The sequence below is a fragment of the Tenrec ecaudatus genome, chromosome 1, assembly GCF_050624435.1.
Source record: "Tenrec ecaudatus isolate mTenEca1 chromosome 1, mTenEca1.hap1, whole genome shotgun sequence".
Taxonomy (NCBI): domain Eukaryota; kingdom Metazoa; phylum Chordata; class Mammalia; order Afrosoricida; family Tenrecidae; genus Tenrec; species Tenrec ecaudatus.
Window position 1 is genome coordinate 10,196,520 of NC_134530.1, and position 25,138 is coordinate 10,221,657.

General features: G+C 48.4%; 1 protein-coding gene across 1 annotated transcript; it reads left to right on the forward strand.

The window, feature by feature from the left end:
* The first annotated feature begins 14,247 nt into the window (after positions 1-14,247).
* CD209 (CD209 molecule) lies at positions 14,248-21,810 on the forward strand. Its single transcript, XM_075541705.1, has 6 exons — positions 14,248-14,311; positions 18,716-18,805; positions 19,367-19,459; positions 20,369-20,520; positions 21,050-21,162; positions 21,669-21,810. The coding sequence occupies exons 1-6, from the start codon at positions 14,248-14,250 to the stop codon at positions 21,808-21,810; spliced, it is 654 nt and encodes a 217-aa protein (XP_075397820.1).
* The last annotated feature ends 3,328 nt before the right edge of the window (positions 21,811-25,138 follow it).

The following is a 25,138-nucleotide window of genomic DNA, read 5'->3' on the forward strand; positions in this document are numbered from 1 at the left end:
TGAGGAAGGGGCTATGAGCCAAGGAATGTGGGTGGTCTCTTGAAGCCTGAAAATGGAAGGAACCATAGATGGTGTGGTGCTACCATGAGGGGACATTTTGACTCTACTTTGTCACGTGTGAGATCCTTCTACAGGGGCTGGTTCTAAAGGGCAGTCTGGCACCTTTTCCCAAGATGGATTTGTTCATTCTCCTGGCAGTCTGTGTTAGATCCAATATTGATTATTCCATAGCGTAATTATTAAATAGAACATCAATTATTCAACATGCTATTGATTGTTCAACATTGAGACTGGGAGAACTTCCCAATCTAATGCCCAGAAATAATCTTTAAGCCTAGAACCAATCTTTAAGCCTAGAACCCATGAAACGATCACTAAACAAATCAATAATTTAGCCCCATTCATCATGAATGTTTACTTCAAGGACAGTGTTCTTATAGAGAACGATCTATGTAAGTGCATACTGACAGTGGTTAAATGAAGCACTGGCAGGGGCAGAGAACCTAAAGTGATGTACAAGATCGGGAGATACTGGGAATGATGACACAGTATCAAGGACGGCATCACTACCATTGCACTGCTCATGGTGAAACTGTGGGTGCAGGTATGTTTGGTGGTGTGTACTGTCACCAAAAATAGAGTACATGCGTGTATATATTACGTATACACATATCAAAACATGTACATACATACATATATGTACATATACTTGAAAATAAGGAAGCAGATGGTCTAGGGTCCACAGGAGGATTCCACAGGGCTGCCTGTGTTCTAATTCATCCCTACCACAAATCCATCTGTGGTTAGCCCTATAAGACTTATATTGGACTTCTTACCTCCAGAGCTACAAGAGGATAAATTTGTATCATTTAAGCCCCTACATTTGAGGCCATATGTTACAGTATCGAGAGGAATGGATGAAGTCATCCATAATGAAGTCACCTGTCACACAGGAGCAACTACGTATGACAATCTTGCAACCTGCCTCAACGCATCTGTAGGGACCCGTGTACCCCAATAAAAGCAAATACCTGCAACTCAACAAAAAGATGCTCGAAGCATCGGTAATAAACTTCTCATTCAACCCTATCATGGAGCCTCCACTTGTGGTCTATCTCTAACTCCCACATCAACTACTAACACACATGTAACTAACTTACCTGTTTACCAGGTAGCGAGTTGCCACCGAGTTAGCCTGAGTTCATGGCGAGCTTGTGCACCACAGAACCAGAGTGACCAATCCTGTGTGCTTCATGCTCATGACTGCTGATATGATCGAGTTCTTTGTTGGGGCCAATCCATCTCACTGAGCATCTCCCTTGACCTCACTGACCCTCTGCATCACCAAACCTGATCTCCTCCTCCAACAATAGATCCCTCCTGATGAGGTGTCCAGAGCAACCACATTGGAATGTTCTGTTGTAAAAGAGATCACTAAGCCTTTCTTCCTAATCGATTCTAGGATGAAGCTCCACTAAAGATGAGGCTGCTGCTACTTACATCCCGGTGGCTCAGCTTCCAGCACCACAGAAACAAGTGACAGAGAGGCAGGAGTTACCTTCCCCAGGATGCCCTTACCTCTCTGCTTGCCGCAAGCTGCCCTTGTCGGCACTTGTTGTCCCAGGGGTAATTCCAATTCTTCTTCTGTTTTTTTTCTCCCTTTCCTCCTCCTCCCTTAATTGGGGGATAATTTGGATACAATAAAATGCACCCATTTCAAGCACACAATTCCGTGAGCTTTGACAAAAAGATGCAACTGGTGTAGTCACCATCACCCGATACAATTCCCTCTGCCAATTCCCACCCCCTCCTATCACCAGGCCACCACTGGTCTGCTTCCCATCCCTGTCTATGAAACATATCTTTTCTAGAATTCCATAGGAAGTCAACCATCCAATGTTTTTGCTTCCTAGTGCTGCTCAACACAGCACCATGTGCAGGGGACTGACTATAAGACGGTGTGAACTTTATTGCCCAGTTCCAGGAGCTAACAGCCAACGTCAGGGTTTTGGCTCTGTTGCTTCCTTCCTTCCATTCGCCTCAGGTGCTCCTTGGCTTATAGAAGGTCTTCACAAAGCATTTGTCTTCCTCTAAACCAGGGTCCTAATGCCACGACGCTTTGATGCAGTTCCTCATGGTGTGGTGACCCTCCCAACCATAAAATTATTTTCATTGCTACTTCATCACTGTCATTTTGCTACTGTTATGAATCAGGCAACCCCTGTGAAAGGATGGGTCAACTCCCAAAGGGGTCACGACACACAGGTTGAGAACCGCTGCTCTACACCACACCCCCTTTTACTGTATGTCTGTGTGACAAACAGACTTCTGCCAAAACAGCTATTTATAAATAGCTAGAAACAGAACACATGCTAGTAAAATGCTTTTTTCAACTGATTTATTAGACCTCAGTAGGGGGCACGATGGGAAGCCATTACATTGCATCCATCAGCAAGTGCTTCAAGTCCTCTCAGCGAAGTTGTGTCATCTGCACATCACGGTTTTTAATAAGCTGTCCTCCAAACATGAAGCCACGTTCTTCTTCGAGTGACGTAGTTTTCCTAACAATGTGCTCAGCATATAGATCGAAGGAGAATGGTGAGAGGATACCAGCCTGACACACACTTTTCTTGACTTTAAACCATGTACAATTACCTCTGGATCCATATACAGGTTCCTCACGACCACATTCTTCTCCAGCCTACCCATAGTTGGTTATGATTCACGCCAGTCATATGTCTTTGCATAATCAAGGAAACGCAAGTAAACACCTTTCTGGTAGTCTCTGCTTTCAGGCAACATCCAACTGGCATCAACAATGATATCTCTTGCTTCACATCCTCTTCTGAATCCAGCCTGAACCTCTGGCAGCTTCCTGTCAGTGTCCTGCTGCAACCGTTGTTGGATGATCTTCAGCAAAATTTTACTTGCCCGGGATATTAATGAGACTGCTCTATCAAATGAGCATTCTGTTGGGTCACCTTTTCTTGGAATAGGTACAAATAGGGATCTCTTCCAGCCAGTTGGTCAAATGGCTGTCTTCTAAATTTCCCGGCGTCGACGACTGAGTCGACGTCGACGACTGAATTCTTCCAGTGCTGCTTCAGCTTGCTGAAACATTTCCATGGGTATTCGGTCAATTCTTGGACCCTTGTTTTTGGCTAGTGCTTTTCAGTGCAGGTTGGACTTCTTCCTTCAGTACCTTGCTCCTGTGCTACTTCTTAGATGGTTGCATGCTGCCCAGTTCTTTTTGGTACAGGGACTGTAGTCGTTCCATCTTTTGATGCTGCCTGCATCGCTCAGTATTTTCCCCAGAGATTCTTTCAATGTTGCAACTTTAGGCTTGAGTATTTCTTGAGCTGCTTCCATCTGATATACGCGGAGTATGTGCTTCCTTTGTGGTTTTTCAACCCCCGGTCTTTTCACATTTCATTGCACTTGATCTTCATTAGATTTGGTCTTCTTGAGCTGCCCTTGGAAACATTCTGTTCAGCTCCTTGACTTCATCCTTTCTTCCATTTGCCAAATCTACTCGACGATGAAGAGCAAGTTTCAGAGTCTTGTCCGTGCATATGAGGTGATTGAAAACGCCGTGGCTTAAGTCCTCTGCAACTTAGCCCTCAAAGAAACGTCGTGTGTGTGTGTGTGTGTGTGTGTGTGTGTGTGTGTAAAAATCTGACCCGTGGGTGACCAGGGCCCTGGTTCTGGTGGGACTCACTCAGAGGCAAAGGGCACTTCCTTCCTCACAGGGGCAGTGGGATCCAGAGGGCAGGAGTGGTGCCCCAATTTCAGAGTCCGCCAGAAGTTAAGCTTGTTCACCTTCCTTCCTTACTGCCATCCTGCCCACCAGTAAGTCCACCCGCATCTGCTTTCAGGTTTCCCTCGAGGGGCATGTGGGTAATCGTTCTACAGAGTTTTCCCTTCTGTCTTCCTGGGGCTTGTACCCCCTTCTTCATAGCTCGTGTGTGTCTGGGGGTTGGGGGCTGTCAGCTAGGCCAAGGTGTGTGTAGGCACTATTAGAGCCACCTGTTAGCTTTCTGCTTTCATTCTCGTAGTAAAAAGGCACTGTCTAGCTGGACCGTGGTAGGAGTTCAGCTTAGTTTGATTGACTTTGGCCATAGCTGCTGACATGGGTGCTATTCCTTGAGCCAGGGGGTGGGGAGGAGTGGGAGAGAGGAGGAAAGCTAAGAGATCAAGGGGCTTCCCCTTATGTGGGCGAATGCCCAGTCTGGCTGCCTCCATCCAATGCTAACTCTCCCCACATCCCCTTGCTCATCTTGAATAACCTTCCAGCCTGGCCAAGAGGGAGGAGCATGGGTATTGTGCCTAGCCCCAGACAGGAATCCTGATTTGGGAGGAGCTGTGGTGGCAGTGGGGGCACCTGGTAGGGCATGGCTGGGCACCCTCGTGCACGCTTTATGCGTATGGCCCACGGACTCCCCTCCGCAAGCCACTTCCAATTTAGCACACCTGCAGGCAGGCAAACTTCACCACTGCTCATTCCACAGGTCAGGGCAGCTGTCTAGAACACAAGCCGCTGTCACCCACACGGCTATCACGCACCACTTTCTAACGACAGCTCCTCCTTCCTGACCAACTGGATGTTAGGGACCACTTTTTGGCAGCCACTACTTTCCTAGCCTCTTTCCCACATTTATGATTGTGTGCTCCCTGCCCCCCAACTGTGCTGTGCTGTTTGGCATTGTCGGGGGGGGGGGGGCGTTCCCACATTCGTGCAATGGTTCATATGTTTTAAGCATACAGACAAAACCTTTTTACATGGAGGTGGCTGATCAATCTGGGATCCAGAGAGGACTCCCCCAATAAATGCTTCACCCATCACAACTTCAGCCTCCAGGCTGGCTCATTAATTGTCAAGCAAAACTTGAGTCTTGCTCCCAAATATGGAGGGAGCGCTGAGCCTGGGGTGGGGGAGGGGGACAAAACTCACTGCGATTGAGTAGATTCTGACTCATAGCAACCCTGTAGGACAGAGTAGAAGCGATGCCTTGTGTTTCGATGGCTTTAGAACTTTACGGGAGGGGAGAGACTCATTTTTTTTTCTCCCATGGATCAGTGGAGGACTTTGGGGTTATCTGCTCTAAGCACAGCCTCCTCCAGCACAAGGGTTCCCTGAGTCTGGAAAGAGGCTGGAAAATCTAGGATCATGATAAAGGAGTTTATTAAGAGAGACTTACATACAAAGTGAGTCCTGGTTGGTGGAAGAACTGGTTCGATGCTACACACACACACACACACACACACACACACACATCCAGTGGGAGGGCAGAGATGTTTAGGGCCATGGTGAACAAAGGGGGTTCCATGCCAGGAATTTAAGCCTCAAGAATTCCCCAGCATGTGTTACATAAGAGTGATTTAGCCAGCAGAAGCAGCATGAGGATTGGGGGAAACCTCTCAATCAAGTCACAGCTAAGTGACCTCCTTTGGAGGTGTGACTGAGATCAATGGCTCTTTGGAGGCCAGCCCCTCTCTCCCTCGGGCTTCACCTTCACGATGGAGAGCCACTCTGGCACCTGCCAGAGCCATTGGATCCACAAGACTTTGCACCCTCCGGCCTGTGATCTTCCTGCATTCTGCATCATCGCGTGTGACTGCGTGAGTCTGAAGAGGGACTTGTGGACTAGCATCGGACTTAGGGACTTGAGTAGGACTGGGCTGGGGTATGATCTTGTTATATAATTACTTCTTGACATCAAGCTCTTTCTTACACCTGTATGAGCGTCACTGGATCTGTTTCTCTGGTCAACCCTGCCTAACACACTCTCCCTCTCCCTCTTCTGGGCCTCACTGGGACTCTGTGTCTGCTACCATGGGTGAACTCATATGAGCTGCCTGACCCAGAGAGCTGTCAGCGCCCTGTCATGTGCCCACTGACTTCGGATCCATGAGACTCTGCACCCACCATCCTGCGATCCTCCTACTTCCAGGTTCACCTTTGTGGAACCCCGGCATGTGGCTGCATGAGTCTGGAGAGGTCGCCGCTGGCTTGCATCGAACTTGTGGACTTGAACTGTTCTTTTTCTTCTTACACTTGCCAGTGGTTTCTAAAATTTCGTTAATCCTCTAGAAGAACCAACTTTTTTGCTTTCTTGATTTTTTCCTATCGTGTTCTAGTCTCCGGTTCCTTTATTTCTGCTCTGATGTTTATTATTTCTTTACTTCTAGTGACTTAGGGCTTGTTTTGCTGGTCTTGTTCCAGTGGTTGTAATTGATGTATTCAGGTGTTTAGTTTCGGTCTTCCTTTTTGATGTGGACACTTGCTGTCAACTGCATGCTCAGTACAGCTTTGGCTATGTCCCAGAGATTTTGATCTATTGAATCTTCATTCTGATTTGTTATATGTGTCTTCAATTACCCAGTTTTTAAAGTAAAGTATGATTCAAGTTCAATATATATGACTCTCACGGTCCTATGGTTGATATCTAATTTTTGCTGTGTCCCTAATTTGTCAAGGATGATGTCCTTCTCCAGGTGCTGGTCTCTCTCCCAGCATCATGCCCAAATTATGTCACACACAGTCTTGCCATCTTTACCTCTAAAGAGCACTCTATGTGTGCCTCGTCCAAGAAAGGTTTGTTTCTTCTTTGGGCATTCCATGGCACTTACAGTAATCTTCACCAACACCACAATACAAACCCACCGATTCTTCTTCGGTCCTCCTTATTCAATCAATGTCCAACTTTTATATGCATGAGATAATTAAAAATACCATGGCTCGAATCAAACGTATCTTAGTCCTCAAAAGAACAGTTGTTTTTTTCAAGACTTTAAAGAGTTTTTTGCAGCACATTTACTTAATGTAATGGGTCGTTTGATCTCCAGAAACCAATGCTTTTATGAGCATTGATTATGGATGCAGGGAAAAAAATCATTGACAACTTCAATCTTCGATTCATTTATCATGATGTTGTTACCTGTTGGTCCAGTTGTGAGGATTTGGATTTTCTTTGCATTGAGTGGTCATCCATACTGAAGGCTGCAATCCTTGACCTTCATCAGCAAGTGCTTCAAGTCCTCCTCACTTTCATCTCCATATTGTATCACCATATCGTTAATGAGCCTGCCTTCCTCCAATCCTCACGCTTCATTCTTCTTCATGTAATATAGCTTCTCTAATGATTTTCTCAGAATATAGATCGAATAAAATGGTAAGAGGATATAATCCAGACCACGCCTTTCCTGATTTTAAACCCTGCAGTGTCCCCTTGTTCGGTTAACACAGCTGCCTCCTGATACGTGTACAGGTTCTGCATAAGCAAAATTAAGTGCTCCGGAATTACCATTTGTGTGAGTCTGGGTACTTTAGAGAAACAAATCCACAGAAATTCATGTAGAAGAGAGAATTTTATATAAAGGATAAGTGCACATCAAGAAAACATCCCAACCCAGGGCTGCCCAAGCCCACAAGTCCAGCATTAACCCATATGTCCAACACCCGTCCACAAAGTCCTCCTCCTCCATCTCACAAAACAGACGCAATGAAGCCGACTGCAGGAGGAAAGCCAAATCTGAATGTGTAAGCATCTCAGCACTGGCAGGGATCTCCAAATGGCTGCTCCAGCACCCAGGGCCTCATCGGGGTAGGTCCATGTGGCTTCTTCTTAGGGATGTCTTGCAGGAAGCGAGGCTCACCTCTCTTGTCTCTTGCTCTTTGATCATCAGACCAGTTTGTAGCTGCCTTGATTGTTCTTTGCCTCAATTTTCAAGCTACACTACCTGTGGGACACCTAACCCGGGGACTGTGTTGCTGTAATTTGAGGTTTCTTCAATACTTGCTTCGCCACACCATTGGAATTTATATCTCTTGAGCTGGGGACTATCGAACCCTGTCATCTGGCTGACTGTTGGTGACCTGCCTTGCTGTTTGCTTCCTGTGCCTGGATAACCTGAATTACTCTACAGAGGACTTACCCGGTGACCCTCAAGACTTGAAGGACTGCCAGTGTCTCACAACTGTCTTACAGGAGTGAGGTGCACTGAGCCATTTGTACTGCTTTATAATTAAATTAACTGTTTATTTCCTATGTTATATATTTATCTCTCTGTATAAATATACATAAAATTATTAGCATTCTGGTTTTGTTTCTCTAGAGCACCCTAACACACCATTCTTCTCAAGGCTATCCATGATTTGTGTGGTTCACCCAGTTGAATACCTTTGCATAGTCATTAACAAACACGTAAACACTAGTAAACTATTTGTTATCTTACCATTTCAGGAGGCAGATTATGAGCAAGAACCAATGGTGCAGAAGGAACTGAAAGTGGTCATCAAAAAACAAGGCTCCAGGAATTTATCAAATGTCAATTGAAATGTTTCAACAAGCTGATGAAACACTGGAAACTTAATTCTTCTATGCCAAGACATTTGGAAGACAGCTCCTTGGCCAACTGACTGGAAGAGACCCCTATTTGTACCCATTCCAAAGAAAGGTGACCCAGCAGAATAATCAACTTATAGAACGGAAGCATTCAGAAATATCACATGCAAGTAAAACTTTGCTTAAGATCATCCAACAACGGTTGCATTACATGGACAGGAAGCTGCCAAAGGTTGATTCAGAAGAGACTGTGCAACCAGGAATATCGTTGCTGGTGTCAGATGGATCTTGGTTCAAAGCAGACAGTACTAGAAATTAGTTTACTTGTGTTCCATTGACTATGAGAAGTCATTTCTCCATAACAAACCATGAATAGCCTTGCGAAGACTTGGAATTTCACAACACTTCATTGTATTAATGCAGAATTTTGCATGGATCAAGATGCTGTTGGATGAAGAGAATAAAGGAGTACGGAATGGCTTAAAATCAGGAAAGGTGTGGGTTAAGGTTGTATCCTCTCACCATACTTCCTCAATCTATATGCTAAGCACACGATCCAAGAAGCTGGATTATGCGAAGAAGAATGTGGCACAAGGATTAGAGGAAGGCTTATTAACAACCTGCAGTGTGCAGGTAACACCGCCTTGCTTACTAAAAGCGAGGAGGACTTCAGAAGGTGGATTTGCTGATGAAGATGACGTTTTTCAGCCTTCGGTATGGATGGCAACTCAACGCAAAGAAAACCCCAATCCTCACAACTGGACTAATAGCTAAATAGTGATAAATAAAAGATTGAAGTTGTTAAGGATTTCGTCTTGCTTTGATCCACAATTAATACTCATGGAAGCAGCAGTCAAGAGATCAAACAACCTGCTGCATTGGGTTAATCTGCTGAACACAACTTCATTTAAAAAAAAACCATTTTATTGGAGGCTTTTACAGTGCTTATCATAATCCATCCATCCATCCATTGTGTCCAGCACACTTGTACATGTGTTGCCATCATCATTCTCAAAACATTTTCCTTCTACTTGAGCCCTTGGTCTCAGCTCATTTCCTGCCTCCCCCACTCTCCCTCTCTCATGAACCCCTGATAATTTATATATATATTTTCATGTCTTACACCGACCATTGTCTCCCTTCACCCACTTTTCTGTTTTTGTCCTTGCTATAGTTTATTGTGCCAGCCTGGCCGATAAACACAAGTAGGATTAACTGAAGGGCAGAGGGATAAATGGCTTGCTTGTTCTGTGCCTCAATTTAAAGGGGTACACTACCTGTGGGATGCCTAGCCTGAGGTCCTAGCCTGAGGTCCCTTCAAGCCCACATGATTGGAATGTTCATCTCTGGAGCTGGGGACCGACAGTTGATCACAGTTGGGGACCTGCCTTTCAGTTTGCTGCCTGGGTATCTATAGCCCAGCTCTCTCTACAGAAGGGAACTGGCAACTGGCAGCTCTCAAGCCTTGAAGGACTGCTAGTGTCTCACTGCTTTATAATTTAACTGTTAATTTCTTGTATTATCTATCTGTATATAATTTAACAGTTCATTTCTTGTATCATATATCTATCTTTATAAATATATTTATATATAATTACTAGCAATCTGGTTTGTCTCTCTAGAGAACCCTGTCCAATACAGTCCTCCTGGGAGGAGTTTATATGTCGATCATTGTGATCAGTTCCCGCTTGCTCCCCACACCTTCCCCTTCCTCTCCTGGTATCGGTACTCTTATTATTCGTCCTGAGGAGTTTCTCTATCCTGGATTCCCTGTGTTGCAACCTCTCATCTGTGCCAGTGAACATGCTCTGACCTAGCCAGATGTATAAGGTAGAATTGGAGTCACGATAGTGGGGGTGGGGAGAGCACTAAAGAACTAGAGGAAAGTTGTGTTTCAACAGTGCTATACTGCATCCTGACTGGCTCATCTCTCCCTTGTGACCCTTCTGTAAGGGGATGTCCAATGGTCTACAGATGGGCTTGGAGTCTCCACTCTGCACTCCCCCTCATTCACATTGATGTGATTTTTTGTTCTGAGTCTTTGATGTCTGATCCCTGATCCCATCGACACCTCGTGATCACACAGGCTGGCGTGCTTCATCCATGTGGGCTTTGTTGCTTCTCAGCTAGATGGCCGCTTGTTCATCTTCAAGCCGTTAAGAGCCCAGTGGATATATGGTTTGGTGCTATAGCTTTTGATAGCGCCACCAGCTTTCTTCACCACATGTTCTTTGAACACAATCTGTTTAAAGTCTTGAAAAGCACAGATGTTGCTTTGACCACTAAGATGCACCTGACCCAAGCCAAAGTATTTCCCAGTGCCGCATATACATGTGAGAGTTGTGCATTGAATACAGAAGACATTTGCATAGTGGCGCTGGTGAAGAATGGTGGAAGTGCCACGGACTGCCAAAATCACAAACCACTCTTTGGGGGAAGAAGGACAGTCAGAATGCTCCTTCGTGGCAAGGAGGGCAATAATTCATCCCCCATTTTTTTGAATCTTTTGTCAGGAGAGACCAGTCCCTGGAGGAGGGGATCAGCCTTGGTCAAGTAGAGGAGCAGGGAAAAGAGGAAGATGTTGGGTTGACATGGTGACTGCATGAGTGGGCTCAAGCATAAGAACGATTGCAGGACTGGGCAGTGTTTGGGTTCTGTTTGGGGCTATCAGTCCGTACTGACTCCACAACGTCTAACAATTCCTTTGAGGTACTCAGCCTACTCTTTCTTCATAGTCTGTTTTTAGTCTGGAAGCTCTGCTGAAACCTGTTCACGTTGGGTGACGCACCCCCCTCACCCCCGCCGGCATTTGAAATACCAGCGACATAGCTTCCAGCATCGAAAAGCAATGTCATTACTTTAGAGTTAATATAGTCACCTTTCATGGAGCTCCCTGTCACCGGAAGTTTAATGAGTCGTTGAATGTAAGACTGATGATCTTCACCTAATTCACAATGAAAAGTACAAACAAAACCCTTTCCCGATCTGAATTGGGTCCATTCTGACTCGTAGTGATCCCAAAGGACAGAGTAGAAACTCCCTTTCAGTTTCCGAGACTGTAAATCTTTATAAGTCCCAAAGTCTCAACTTTCTCCTGAGGAGTGGCTGGTAGGTTGGAACTGCTGACCTAGCAGTTAGCAGTCCAGTGCATCACCCATGGAGCCATCAGGGCTCCTTCACCTTCTATAGTGTAAATTACTATACTGTAAGTCACCAGTCACTTGGGGTGGTCACTGCAGTGTAGGGTGGATTCTAAACCTAATCACTTCTGAGTTTTGAGAACACTAGAATATCAGGTCTGAAATGGAACTCACCAGTGGTGCTCACTTTTCAACCAAATAATAGACAGGGTTGTCGAGAGAACAGGAGGCGTGGTGGAGTCGTGATTAGAGTTGGTCTGCTAACTGCAAGGTCAGCAGTTTGAAGACACTGGCCGCTCCTTGGGAGAAAGATGAGGCTTTCTACTCCTGTAAAGAGTTTCCGTCTCAGAAACCCACAGGGGGGCAGTTCTACCTTGTGCTGTAGGGTCGCTGTGAAATGGCTTCAACTTGAGGACAGTGAGCTGTGAGTTTGGGTTTTTCCAGGGAACAAGGACACCATTGGACACATCTTAGAGTAATGGATCATTTGGGATCGGGGGGCAGCATTAACTCAAGAACAAAGTTCAGAAAGAAGGAAGAATATGAAGATAGAAAACACAAGGTGGAGGGGGAATTGTTGATATAAATGGAGGAGGAGAAGGAGGAGGAAGCGGAGGAGAAGGAGGAGGAGGAAGAGGAGGAGTAAAAATACTGGGACAAACATAGGGAGACACTCCAGGGAAGACCGATGTCTTATGGAACTCACCTATCAGCCGAGGAAGCAAGAAATACCTGTGACAAAAATTGGGAGGATGGCACAGAACCAGCAGGTGCTTCATCCACCGGGTCTCTGTGAGTCAGAACCGACTTGATGGCACCCAGCCACCACCACAAGGAAGACCCTCCACCTAGAGCAACACCTGCACAGGAAGCAAGGCCTCCAAACTGTGAGAAAATAAACTTTTGTCCTGGAAAGTCAACCTCTTTAGTTACAGCAGGACTACATAACGAAGCCCCTGCTTCTCGTCATTGAGCGCTCTCTGCCCATAGAAGCGCATTCTCACTCACTGCCATTGAACTGACGCTGACTCACAGACACCCAATAGGACTGGGTAGACCGCTCCTGTGGGTTTTTGAGACTGAAACTCTTCGAGGGAGTAGAAAGCCTTGTCTTTTCTCCCTTGGAGCAGCTGGCGATTTTGAACTGCTGACCTTGCCGTTAGCAACCCAACTCGTAACTATGAGGCCACCATGTGAAAATCTCCATCCATGAGGGATTCTAGCAGCAGAGGCCGGAGCAGCAAGGTCTGGAGGAGCTTGTAGAGAGCAATGCTTCTGGACTCAGAGGGAGGCTGTGTGGTCCCTCTGCTGAATTGACAGTGTGGGAGGTAGAAACTGCGGGGGGTGGGGGGTGGGGGGGAAGAGCTGCATCATTAGGGAAAGCCCAGTCTCAATGAGCTGACCTGGAGAAGCGGAAGGCATCTTCTGCCAGAAGGACAGCTGCCGGAAAGACAATGAAAATTTCAGCAGAAATCAGCAGACCACAGGACGTTTGAGAAAGTCCAGAGATTTGGGAGATGGGCAGGAGAGGTCAAAGAAAGGGTAAGGCTGCTTCAAGGGGCTCTGGTGGCAAGAGACAAGCCGCCAGCCTTCACAGGACGCCCAGAGAAATGTACACCTGGCGTAGGTGGTGGTCTTGGAAGTCCCCATCTGGCACAAACGGTTTGCCCACTATCTGTAAACCTGAAGATTGGCGCTTCGAGTCCACCCCGTGGTGCTTCACGAGAGACCCAATGATCTAGTTGAAAACAAAAGCAAGTCATCGAAAACAGTAGGGACATTGTGCCAAGTAAAGTTCATCAGCTAAGGAAAGGCAAATACGAGGGTAAGTTGAAAAAAAAAGAATTGCTACCAGTGTTCCCATTCACGGGTTTGTCCCCAACAGAACATGGTTACCCACGGCTGCCATCAGTGGCTGGCTGCAGACGAATTCTCCCAGGAATCCCCTGGTCTTGGTCTCAGTAGGGTGTGTCTTGGTTAGCTAGTGCCGCTGTAACAGCGACACCACAAGTTGGTGGCTTCAACAAGCACAAAGTTATCGTCCCACAGGGGAGGGGGCCATCCGTCCAGATTCAGAGTCTGCTCTAAAGGAAGGCTTTTTCTCTCGTTGCTGCCTCTGAGGCCCAGCCCTTATCTCCTCAACCTCTGTGGGCCCGGGTCCCTGGGAGAGCTCCGTGTGTCTTGGCATCGACCTTCCCCTGGTGCTAGGAGGTGCCCGGTGCAAAGCCCCAGCGTCCAAAGGGTGTGCTCCTCTCTTGGATCTCCTCATGAGCAGAAATTTGGTTCCTACTCACAGTGACCCTCAATGAGCCACTGCCCGGTTGTGCCCCTTCCTCGCAGCTAGGGTGATGTTCCTGCCTGTGGTGGCTGGTATCTACCTTAAGACCCCGGAGCTCACAGGTGGGGAAACCTAATACCTGCACTGGGGGAAGGTAAAAGGCGGGGTTTGGTGTCACAGCCAGAAGAGAGACGCAAAGGATGTCTGATTCTGTAGTTAAAGCGGCCGGCTATGTGCTTGTAAGAGGTAACTTTAAGGTAGCACTGTTATGGGACAGTAGAGTGGGGAACAACATTAATGAGGAGAATGTGATTGGGATTCACCTCTAACTCACAAGGATGAAGGCCTCCCTCCACCCAGAAACCAAGCCTTCCAGGCTCCTTAGTATATGAGAATAAAGGCTTCATCCGTATACACTCGCTCCCCATCATCTGCTCCCCACAAGAGTGCTTTCACAAAAAGGCCATCTTTCTGAGTCACCATAATGGTGCGCATGAAGGTCCTCCTGGCCAACGGTCTCAAGAGCATCAGTCCTGCGGAGAAGAGAGGTGAGTTTGTTAAGGTTTATTGTGCCAAGCTGGCCGATAAACACATGTGGGGTTAATTGAAAGGCAGAGGGATAAATGGAGCTGTGAGCCTCGCCTTTCTAGTTCTTGAGTCTCTTGCTTTCTGATGGTTGGACCAGGGTACAGCTGCCTTAGCCAGTTCCCTGCTTCAGCTGGCAAGGCTCACTTCCTGCAAGACATCCCCAAGGAGAAGCCACATGGACATACCTCGATGCAGCCCTGGGTGCTGGAGCAGCCGTGTGGAGACCCCTGCCAGGTCTGAAATGCTTACACGCTCACTGACTCGGCTTCCCTCCTGCAGTTGGTGTCATAGTGTGTGTTTTGTGAGATGGAGGAGGACTTTGTGGATTGGGGTCGGACATAGGGGATAATGTTGGACTTGTGAGCTTGGGCAGCACTGGGTTGGGATGTTTTCTTGATGTGCACTTACCCTTTATATAAAACTCTCTCTTAGACATGAGTTTCTGTGGATTTGTTTCTCTAGAGTACCCAGACTAACACAAGAGGCAAGTGCCAGGTTGTGGTCAGGTTGGGCTCCAAAGTCACGGTCCAGTGGCTAACTGTGATGAAAAAACAGGGTCACAGGGGTGAATTTGAAATCACTGATGAGCACAGAGCTGGGGAAATTGCTGTGAACCGCACCCGAGGGTGGGCTAAGTGAGCGAGAGTGGCGTGGTCAGCCCTCCATTCCACGCGCAGCTCGGAGATCCAGAAAGGCAGCAGAATGACCAGCTCTCCTCCCGCCAGTTTGGTCGGACTGTACAGACGACCCCAGTTAGCACCCGGGACCAGGAAGACGCAGGGTGAAATGCACAGGAGGGAACATCCTGGGGTTCCCCCCACCCCACCTGCCCATAAGGATGTAATGCTCGAAACAAATAAAATGCTTAATGGACAAAAAAGAGATGCTCTTTTTTCCCGTAGGAACAAAACAAAACTGACTTGAAGGGCATTTTTAAAGGAGACTCAAGTGGACGTCTTCCTAAATCACAGAAGCCTTCCCACCAGTGCGCAGGCATGCTGCCCCACCGGAAACAGCCGTGTTTGGATACATGAAGCATTCCAAGAAGCTCAAAGAAGAGCCAGTCACAGGCAGGTCATCCACTCGAAGGCGTGAAGAACCGGTGGCTGAGGTTCAGCCTCGGGGGAAGAACACAGAACTGCTGTGGGTGTGGCAGCTGCTCAGCGGGGCACGCGCCTGGTACAGCTCTCTCCGTTTCCAACAGACGGCTTGACCTCGGCAGGCTTCCAACTCCAGAGAGGGGAGCCCAACGCGTTTTCCGAAGCTCAACCAGCACAGCGAGCTCATCTTTTCCATCCGCCTGTTAAGCACAATCAAAGCTGAGGCAGACACCATTGGGGAGGGTCAGTCTTGTGGACCTTCCTGATCCAGAGAGCCAGATCCAATCAGAATAGTAGCTTCCAAGGGGATCTACTGGGCCAGTTCAACTCAAGGCCAAGAAGTCCCCTAGGAAGATTGTGTTGTTGTTGTTATTAATCATTTTATTGGGGGCGCTCTTACCAATCTTATGATAATCCATCATTCAATTGTCTTAAGCCCACTTGTACGTATGTTGCCGTCAACATTTCCAAAACATTTTCTTTCTGCTTGAGCCCAGCTCCACTTAGTGCCATCGAGTCGGTTCTGACCCATGGCGACACTACGCACAACAGAACGAAACACTATGGCCCTGCGTCATCCTCTCAATTGTTCTTATGCCTGGGTGCGTTGCTGCAGCCACTGCGTGCATCTGTCTTGTTGAGGACCTTCCTCTTTTTCGCTGCCCCTCTACTTGACCAAGCTTGGTATCCTTCTCCAGGGACTGGTCTCTCCTGACATCATGCGCAAGGTCTGTGATACCAAGTTTTGCCATCCTCCCTGGTGGTATTCAATTAAATGCAGTGTAGCCGAGCGGAATTACAGAGAACTGAATGAAGATCCAACATGATAGCGGGACAGGAGGAAAGTGAAAGGAAATAGAGGAAAGAACTAGGAGGCAAAATTATAGAGTCGTAAACATAGGCGTGTGCATATGTAAATAAATTAATATATAACGATAGGGATATAGATCTATGTAAATATATTTATAGGTTAAGTATTAAGATAGCAGACACTTTGTTGTAATAACCTGGCATTCTGGGATGCTTACCTTCCCGACATGATTGCTGAAGACAAAATGGGTGCATAAGCTAATGTGGTGAAGAAAGCTGATGGTGCCCGGCTATCAAAAGATAGAGCATTGCAGTCTCAAACAAGCGGCCATCTAGCAGGGAAGTGACAAAGTGCACATGAAAGGATCAGGCATCTGAAGACCCAAAACAACTAACTATTTTGATGCAAATGAGGTGGGTCCCAATGGAGACCTGTGGTGGTTACATAATCTGGTGTCAATTTGGGACTTGATAGGATTAAGCGTGAAGAGGTGGAGTCTAGTCTGTCAATCAGATCATAGCCAATGAGGCCTCTGTGTGGGCATGACCTGCTCCTGAGAATTCTGGGAATTACTGATTTCCTCCTTGGAGGCAGGAGACAGAACTGTCTCTCTCTCGGCTCACTCCCTTGGAGATTCTCTACTGACAAGACAGACTACCTGCAAGACATCCCTGAGGAGAAATCACATGGACCTGCCCTGATACAGCCCTAGGAGCTGGAGAAGCCACATGGACCTACCTTGATGCAACCAGACCTCTGGAGCCAGAGAAGCCATGTAGAGACTCTTTCCTGCACTGAGATGCTTACAACACCCTTGGATCCACAAGACTTCCAACCCCCTGGCCTGTGATCTTCCTGCATTCGGCATCATTGCATGTATTTCATGAGTCTGAAGAGGACTTTATAGATTGGTATTGGACATAAGGACTTGATCTGGACTGGGCTGGGATATTTTCTCAACATTCAATATCTCTTGTATAAGACCAAAGCCCATCTGTAGACAGTTGGACAACCCCTCACGGAAGAGTCACAAGGAAAGGTGCAGTCTAGCACTGATGAAGCACACAACATTCCTCTAGTTCTTTAATGCTTCCTTCCTTCCCGACCCCACTATCATGACCCCAGCTCTATCTTACAAATCTAGCTAGACCAGAGCATGTACACTGGTACAGACAAGAGTTCTCAACACACGGAATCCAGGACAGATAAACTCCTCAGGACCAATAATGAGGGTAGCATGACCACCATGGTATGGGGGAAGGTGGAGGGAGAAAGGGAGAATCGAATGCAATGATTGACATACAACCAACACCCGCCCCCTCCCCGCCACCCAGGGAGATGAACAACAGAAACATGGGTGAAGGGAGACAGCAGACGGTGTAAAATATGAAAATAAAGATAATTTATACATTATCAAGGGTTTATGAGGATGGGAGGGAATGGGGAAAAGAGCTGATACCAAGGGCTCAAGCAGAAAGGACATGTTTTGGAAATGGTGATGGCAACGTAGGTTCAAATGGGCTTGATGCAATTGATGTATGGATTGTTGGAAGAGCCCCAATAAAATGATTTATTTAATAAGTAAATAAAATAAACAACAGTAACAAAGTCTTGTCATCCTCACCTCCCGTCAAACTCCTTCCCAAAAAGGCAGATTTGTTTGTCCTTTCGGTCATCCACGGATTTTCAGCCTGTGAACACACAGGGCCTCAGAGATGTGAGGTGTGGGGTGAATTGGGACCACTTTGGGCTCACAAGACAGGGGGACAGGGGTCACCTGACTTTCATTCCTCTGGGCCCCAAAAAAGCTCCTGGCCGCAGCTGTGTGCCTGGCCCTGACTGTTACGTGCGGGGTGTACCCCACCCGCCCAGCCTGTCTTCTTGCTGAATCAGGCACTTCCGCTCACTCCCCAAATGTTCCAGGGGAACCCCCCAACTGCCTCCCTTTTTTTTCCCTGCTGAAGTTGGAGAAATGTGTCTGAGAAGGGGCTGCAAAGGGCAATATCTGGGCATATAAAAAACGCAGCCCGAGCAGGGAGGAGGTGGAGATCACGGAGCAGAGGGCACCGAGGATGCTGGAAAAGCAGGACGCTGAGTGCCCGGGGGGCCCTGGTGAGGCTGGGGAGTGGGGAGGCCTCAGAGTCCTAGGGTCCTGGGTCCGTCTGGTTGGAGGCATGAGCTGCCCGTCCTTGGGATCCCGGTCAGGGTCCAGCTGGCTGCAAAGCTGACCTGGGCGTGCACCCAAACCCATCCAGAAAAGAAGCGAACCTGGGGCCTGAAACTCTTTGAAAGGGACCGTAGCTCCCAAGACAGCCATTTCCCAAGAAGCATATCAGGTACTGTGTCAGGTGGGTGGTCCAGGGCAGGGCCTGGGGTGGTGGGAAGATGGTGGCCTCTTCAGGAGAGGCAGAGAGAACTCTGTCCCTGAGCTCCCAGCTCTGCCGGTCCTGCAGGCTGTCTGCCCCGAGTCTCCCTGCCTCTGCTGCTGCTTCTCTTCTTTCTGGGCCTCGTCTTCGTGCTCCTGGTGGCCACCCAGGTGCAAGGTGAGTGAGGGGCTGGGCCTGCGGGTGCTGGGAGAAAGGGGGCCTGGGTCCCTTGGGGTTTCCCTGTTGGATGGCCCTTGCCCTTTCCAGAGTCCCTAAACCCACCAGGACTGAGTGCCCGGACTCCACCTGCCTCCCTGTGTAACCATGGGCAGGGCACTGTCCCTCTCTGAGCCTGTCCTCTGTCCTGTGCAATGCTGTCTCTGTAGTGGGGGCCTGGGCTCTCCGAGAGGATGGGGCCGGGCCAGGAGGCACAGGGTCAGGTGTACAGTCAGCGCTCAGGAAGGAGGGGTGCTGTGCTCTATTGCAGTTTACAGGATCCATCAAGTCCTGCAGAGGGAGAAGGGGGACCACCCAGGGAATGCCAGTCTAGGTAAGGGGCTGGGCACTGGTCCTGAGCGGGAGGGGCCCCAAAGCCCATCTTTGAGCCTCATGCAAGTCCCTTACAGCACCATGGGGTGTGGGTTAGGGCACTCGGAGCCCAAGGGGAGGCCTTGCTCCTAAACCTGGCAGGTAATGAGCACACACCAGGTGCTCCCTCAGAGCCCCTCCTTCTCCCAGGTGCTGTCTCTTGGACTTCCAGCTCCCAGAAGCAAATTCAGGCTCTGGTGGGTTTGGAACAAGAGGAGTTCCGCCAGCTGAAGGCCAGCATGGGTAAGGGATGCCTGGGTCCTGGGAAGGACCCTCGCAGGGTCTGGGAGGCAGGTGGGCTCCCCAGGGATTCCCCACAGCTTGTCAAATTGGTTCTGATTCATGTGTGACAGCGGACAACTGCTCCAGAGGGTTGATTTTCTTAGCTATCCTCTTCACAGGAGCCTTGGTGGTGTAGTGGTTATGCACTGGGCTTCTAACCGCAAGGTCAGCAGTTCAAAACCACCGGCCACTCCATAGGAGATAGATGGGGCTTTCTCCTCCCATAAGGAATTACAGTCTGGTAAACCCACAGGGGCAGTTCCACCCTGCCCCATGGGGTTGCTATGAGTCAGAATCTACTCCATGGCAGTAATGTGTTTTGGGATTTGGGGTCATCTTAACAAAAGCCCTTTGCCAGGCCACTGGCTGGGTTTGAGCCACTGACCTCTCGGTTCGCAGTCAAGCACAAACCATCCAAGCCACCACGGGGCCTGGCACTGCCTGTGACTGTGGTACGTGGCAACCAACACCCATCCTGGCGGCCTTATGTGTGCAGAGCTGAGACCTGGCAGAAGCAGATTGGCAGTCAGGCCCCTGGTTGGCTTCGGCCATCCACCTTTGGGCTAGTGGTCACGTGCTTAGTCATTGGCTTAAGCGTGTTGCCGTTGGTTGTCACGCCCCAGGGAGTGGGCCCCTTTCTGTGGAGACCCTCTGAGTTGAACCACCTTGGAAGTAGGGCGTCCTACACCGTCTTCTTTACCAGAGCAGGTGGCTGGGTCTCTTCTCACACGGAGCAGCTGGGGCGGTCAGACCACTGGCTTTGGGGGTAACAGCCGTGTGCCGAAGCACCGCATCCCCAGAGCTACACAGGGACACCCCATTCTCCCCAAAGACTGGGCACCTATGCTAACTACTGGCCTGTCTCCCCAGCCGGCCTCTGCCGCCCCTGCCCCTGGGAGTGGTACTTCTTCCAGGGAAACTGCTATTCCTTCTCCATGACGCTGCAGAACTGGAAGGAGGCCGCTTCTGCCTGTAAGGACGATGGGGCCCAGCTGGCCATCATCGACTCTGCAATGGAGCAGGTAGGTCCGAGGCACGCACTGAGCACCTACCTGCTGCTGCCCTCCCCTGGCCCCTGGGGAAGCTTGGGAAGGAGGGCGCAGTGGGGTGGGCTTCCCGGAGGAGGACCTGCACTTGGGCCTGGAGGTGTTTGCACAGGAGGAGAATCTATCTGCCCAGCAGAAGCCCCTGTGCAGAAAGGGCCGTCAGGTGGGGTGAGGGTGGGCGGGTAAAGAAACTGTGTGGTGGATGCTGTGAGGCAGGAGATAACGGAGCAGGGCACTGGTGGACGCCGGGTTGGCACATCCTTTCCAAGATGCATGGAGCATCTGCAAAAATGGGAGGTGCACCTATACAGGTGTTGGGGATGTCACTACCTGTGTTGGGGGGTGGGGGGGTGTTCCAGGCACGCAGAACCAGCCAGGAGAAGCAGGAGGGGCTCGGAAAACCCTTGGGAGGCTGAAGGTTGGGTGAAAGAAGAGACTCAGGGGAAATCCATGGAGCTCAGACCAGAGCTTGGGCTGAGGGGCGTGGGGTGTCGCATTTCCTCAGAACTTCCTGAGGTACTGGGACGTCAGGAAGAACCAGCGCACCTGGATCGGCCTCAGCGACCACCACATTGAGGGCTCCTGGCGCTGGGTGGACGGCACCCCCCTGCAGCTCAGGTGACTCCCAGAAAAGGGATCGGGAATTGGGGAAAGACCCACAGACCAAGCCACCCCAAGCCAAGGCTGTTCAGGAATGGGAATGCTTCACCGGGGGGGTGGCTGGGGAGAGGCTGGACTCAGAGCCCCGCTCTGATGATGTAAGCCGTGTTTGACCTGGTGGTACAGCGGTTAAAGCGCCCGGCCACTAACTTCAAGGTTAGTGGTTCGAACCTAGCAGGCACCCTCCCCCTAGAGACAGATGAAGTGATCTGTTTCTATAAAGACTGGGAACCTTGGATGCCCAGTGGGGCAGCTGTACTCTGTTAGTGACCCCTGACTCCGCACCAGTGATGAGTCTGGTTTGGTTTCCTTTGTTACTGGAACCCAAGAAGCTGATGCGGCCACTTCTGGTTCTGCCTTTTGGAACCTGTGCTGTAAGTCCCTTCCGCCCACCAGGGAGTTGAACTTTGGCTGTGGGCAGAGGGTGGGCAGAGGGTGACCTCATGGCTCTGATGGGGTTGCAGCTTCTGGATGAGGGGAGAACCCAACAATGCTGAGGATGAGGACTGTGTGGAGCTGGTCGATGACGGCTGGAATGACAACAGGTGTACCGCGCAGAACTTCTGGCTCTGCGAGAGGCCCGCAGCCTCCTGCCCTGGTCCCTGAGGGCCCCTCTCCATAGAGCCTGGGCAGCGATGCTTGCCGGCAGCCCTGAACTCCCTTTTGCTCTTGGCTCAGTAAGAGGGCTTGGTGGTCTGGCGAGAATCTCCAAGACACTTCCCCTTGCCGAGGCCCACCCCCCTTGCTCCACTAATGACCACTGCCCCCCGCAAGGAACTTCCTTAGGTGCCACTCCACTTCTTGTCCAGTGCTTAATAAACTCGCCTGCCCAGCTATGATAGGCCTCGTGGTGTTTGGTGTTTGGCTCAACCCCTTTATTCCCTTCCCTTGATCGCAACAATTGTGGAGACGGCACAAGACTGGTCAGTGTGTCTTTCTGTTGGACAGGGGGTCACTATGAGCTGGAACTGATCGGACAGCTCCTAACAACAGCAGCAACCCAATTTCAGTTGGTTTTCACATAGACTGTGAGGCGTGGTCCTAAATTCTTTCTTTTGCATGTGGAAATCTAGTTGTCTCAATCCCACCCCTCCCCCCCCAAAAAAATAGAAAGAACACAGACCTTTACTATCTAGTGCATTCCGACTCTTATTGACCTTCTATAAGGTGTTTGAGGCTATAAATATTTTTCAGGAGCCGATAGCCTCATCTTCCGACTGTGGAGTAGCTGGGAGACTTGAACTAGTGACGTTGTTGTAACAGCCCAACTCTTAATGCACCACACCACCAGGGCTCGCTCCTTCAAGTTGCATCATTCATTCCCACTCAATGGACTTAGCATGCTTGTCGAAAAGCAATTGGCCAAAGACATGTGGGTTTATTTCCGGACTCTCGATTTCTATGTCTATCCCCATACCCCTACCAGGATGTTTTGATTACTGTAGCTCGATAGGAGGATTTAAAGTCAGGAAGTGTGAGTCCTTCCCACGTTGCTCTTTATTTTCCAAAATTATTTTGATTGCTCAAGCCTGCTTACAATTTCACATGCATTTGAGGATTGATTTTTCCGTTTCTGTAAAGAAGGCTATTGGAATTTTGATCGAGATGGGATAGACCTATCGATCACTTTGAGTAGTATTGACATCTTAGCAATATTAAGTTTTCTATCCCTGCTCATGTGATATCTTTCCATTTATTTGGGCCTTTTCATATTTTTTCCAGCCACGTTTCATAGTAGTCCCTGTACACATCGTTCACTCACCCCCCTGGTTAAAGTTATTCCTAGGTATTTTATTTATTTAGATGGGCTTGCTTTCGTAATCTCGTTTTCAAATTGCTGGTGGCTGGTGTTTAGAATCCCAGCTGATGTTTGGGTTGCCATGTGGCCTGCAACTTCGTTAATTCGTTAGTTCTAGCTGCCTGCATGCGGATATTTTGGGGTTTTCTGTATACAGGATCATGTAATCTGGGAACAGAGATTCTACTACTTCTTCTTTCCTGATTTTAAGAAATCGCGTTTCTTTTTCTTGTCTGATTGCTCCGAGTCTGACTCGTCCTTCCAATACAGTATTGACGAGCAGTGGTGAAAATAGAGATCTTCCCTTGCTTCCTGATCTTAATGAGAAAGCATCCGCTCTGTCTCCATCGAGTGTGATGTCAGCTTTCCATAATCTCCCCTTATCACATTGAGCGCTTTCTCTCCTAGCCCGAGTGCTTTGGGTGTTTTTTATAAGGAAAGGATGTTTGATTTTGTCAAGTGCCTCTTTTTTTTTTTTTTTGCATCAAATGAGACGATCATGGGACCCTTCTCCTTCATCTTGTCACTTCTATGTGACAGTGATTGTTTTGTTGCTTGTTTGTTTGTTTGTTTCAATATTGAATCACCCGTGGACTCCCGGAATAAACTCCCACTTGGTAGCAGTGTGTGATCCCTTCAATGTGCCGCTGGATTTGATTGGCTAGTGTTTTGTTGAGGAGGTTTGCATCTGTATCCCTAAGGGATGTCCATCAGCAGCTGGGTTTTTTTGAGTCCCCCAGTCTGGCTTGGGTATCAGGCTGATACTTGCCTCTTTGAATGAGTTAGGAAGCATTTTCTTTTCGTCTCTTTTCGGGAAGAGTCCAAGAACAGTTGGCGGTATCAATACACCTTTAAATGTTTCACAGAATTCCCTAGGGAAGCCATCTACCACAGGGGACAGTTCATCACTAAGCAAACTCTTCATTTGTTAGATGGGCCTGTTAATGTATCCATTCCTTTTGTCAGTCGACCTAGGTAGTTTATGTGGCTCCAGAAATTTGTCTTCTGCGTCTCAATTATCTGATTGGTTGGCAAGCGATTGCTTATGCCGTGGTTGTTAAGTTTCAACTCATAGCACAACAGAACGAAGCACTGCCCTGTCCTATGATATCCTCACAAGCACTCTTCCACTTGAGCCCATTGAGGCAGCCACTGTGTCTATTCATCTTGTTACGGGTCTTCTTGTTATTGCATTCTCTGCTGACCCTCCACTTTACCAACAAGGACATCCTCCTCCAGGAACTTGTCCCGTCTGGTAACATGCAGAGTACTTGTGAGACAAAGGCTCACGATCCTTGCTTCGAAGGAGCATTCTGGCTGTACTTCTTCCAAGACAGATATGTTTGTTCTTCTGGCAGCCCATGGTACATTTAATATTCTTCACCAACACACCATCATTTTCCAACAACGCTTCAGTTTTCCTTATTCATTGTCCCCCACAATTGCTTACATAATAGCCTTTTTGTTTCCAGAGGTTTGGCTGTAATGTCCTCATGTTCATTTCTGATTTTAGTACTTTGCATCTTCTTCCCTGTGTTTCTTTTTCCATCTAGCAAAAGATTTGTCAGTAAATTGTATTGATTTTTGCAAAGAACCAATTTCTGCTTTCGGAGATTCTCTCTGTTGGTTTTCTATTCTTTTTCCCACTTATTTCTGCTCTGACCTTTGTTACTTCCTTCCTCTGATCACTTTAGGTTTCATTTGTTCTTTTTCTAGTTTCTCAAGTTGTTCAACTCTTTACTGTAGGTGTTTCATAAAAGGGAAGCTCTAGTGGTGGAGTGGGTTTCATATTGGTCTGCTAACCACAAGGTCATCAGTTAGAATCCTTTAACAAACTCCAGCTGCTCCACAGGAGAAAGGTGAGACTTTCTACTCCTGTAAAGAGTTACAGTCTTGGAAATCCACAGGGGTAGTTCTACCTTGTCCTATATAGTTACTATGAGTCCATGACAGTGAGTTTGGTTTAGTAGGGTTGAATTGGCTGGGCTTGATTTGGGTTGGGTGGGTTGAATTAGGTTGGTTGGGTTGGGATAGGCTAGGTTGGGTTGGGTTGGGTTGGGTTGGGTTGGGTTGGGTTGGGATAGGTTAGGTTGGGTTGGGTTAGGTTAGGTTAGGTTGGGTTGGGTTGGGATAGGT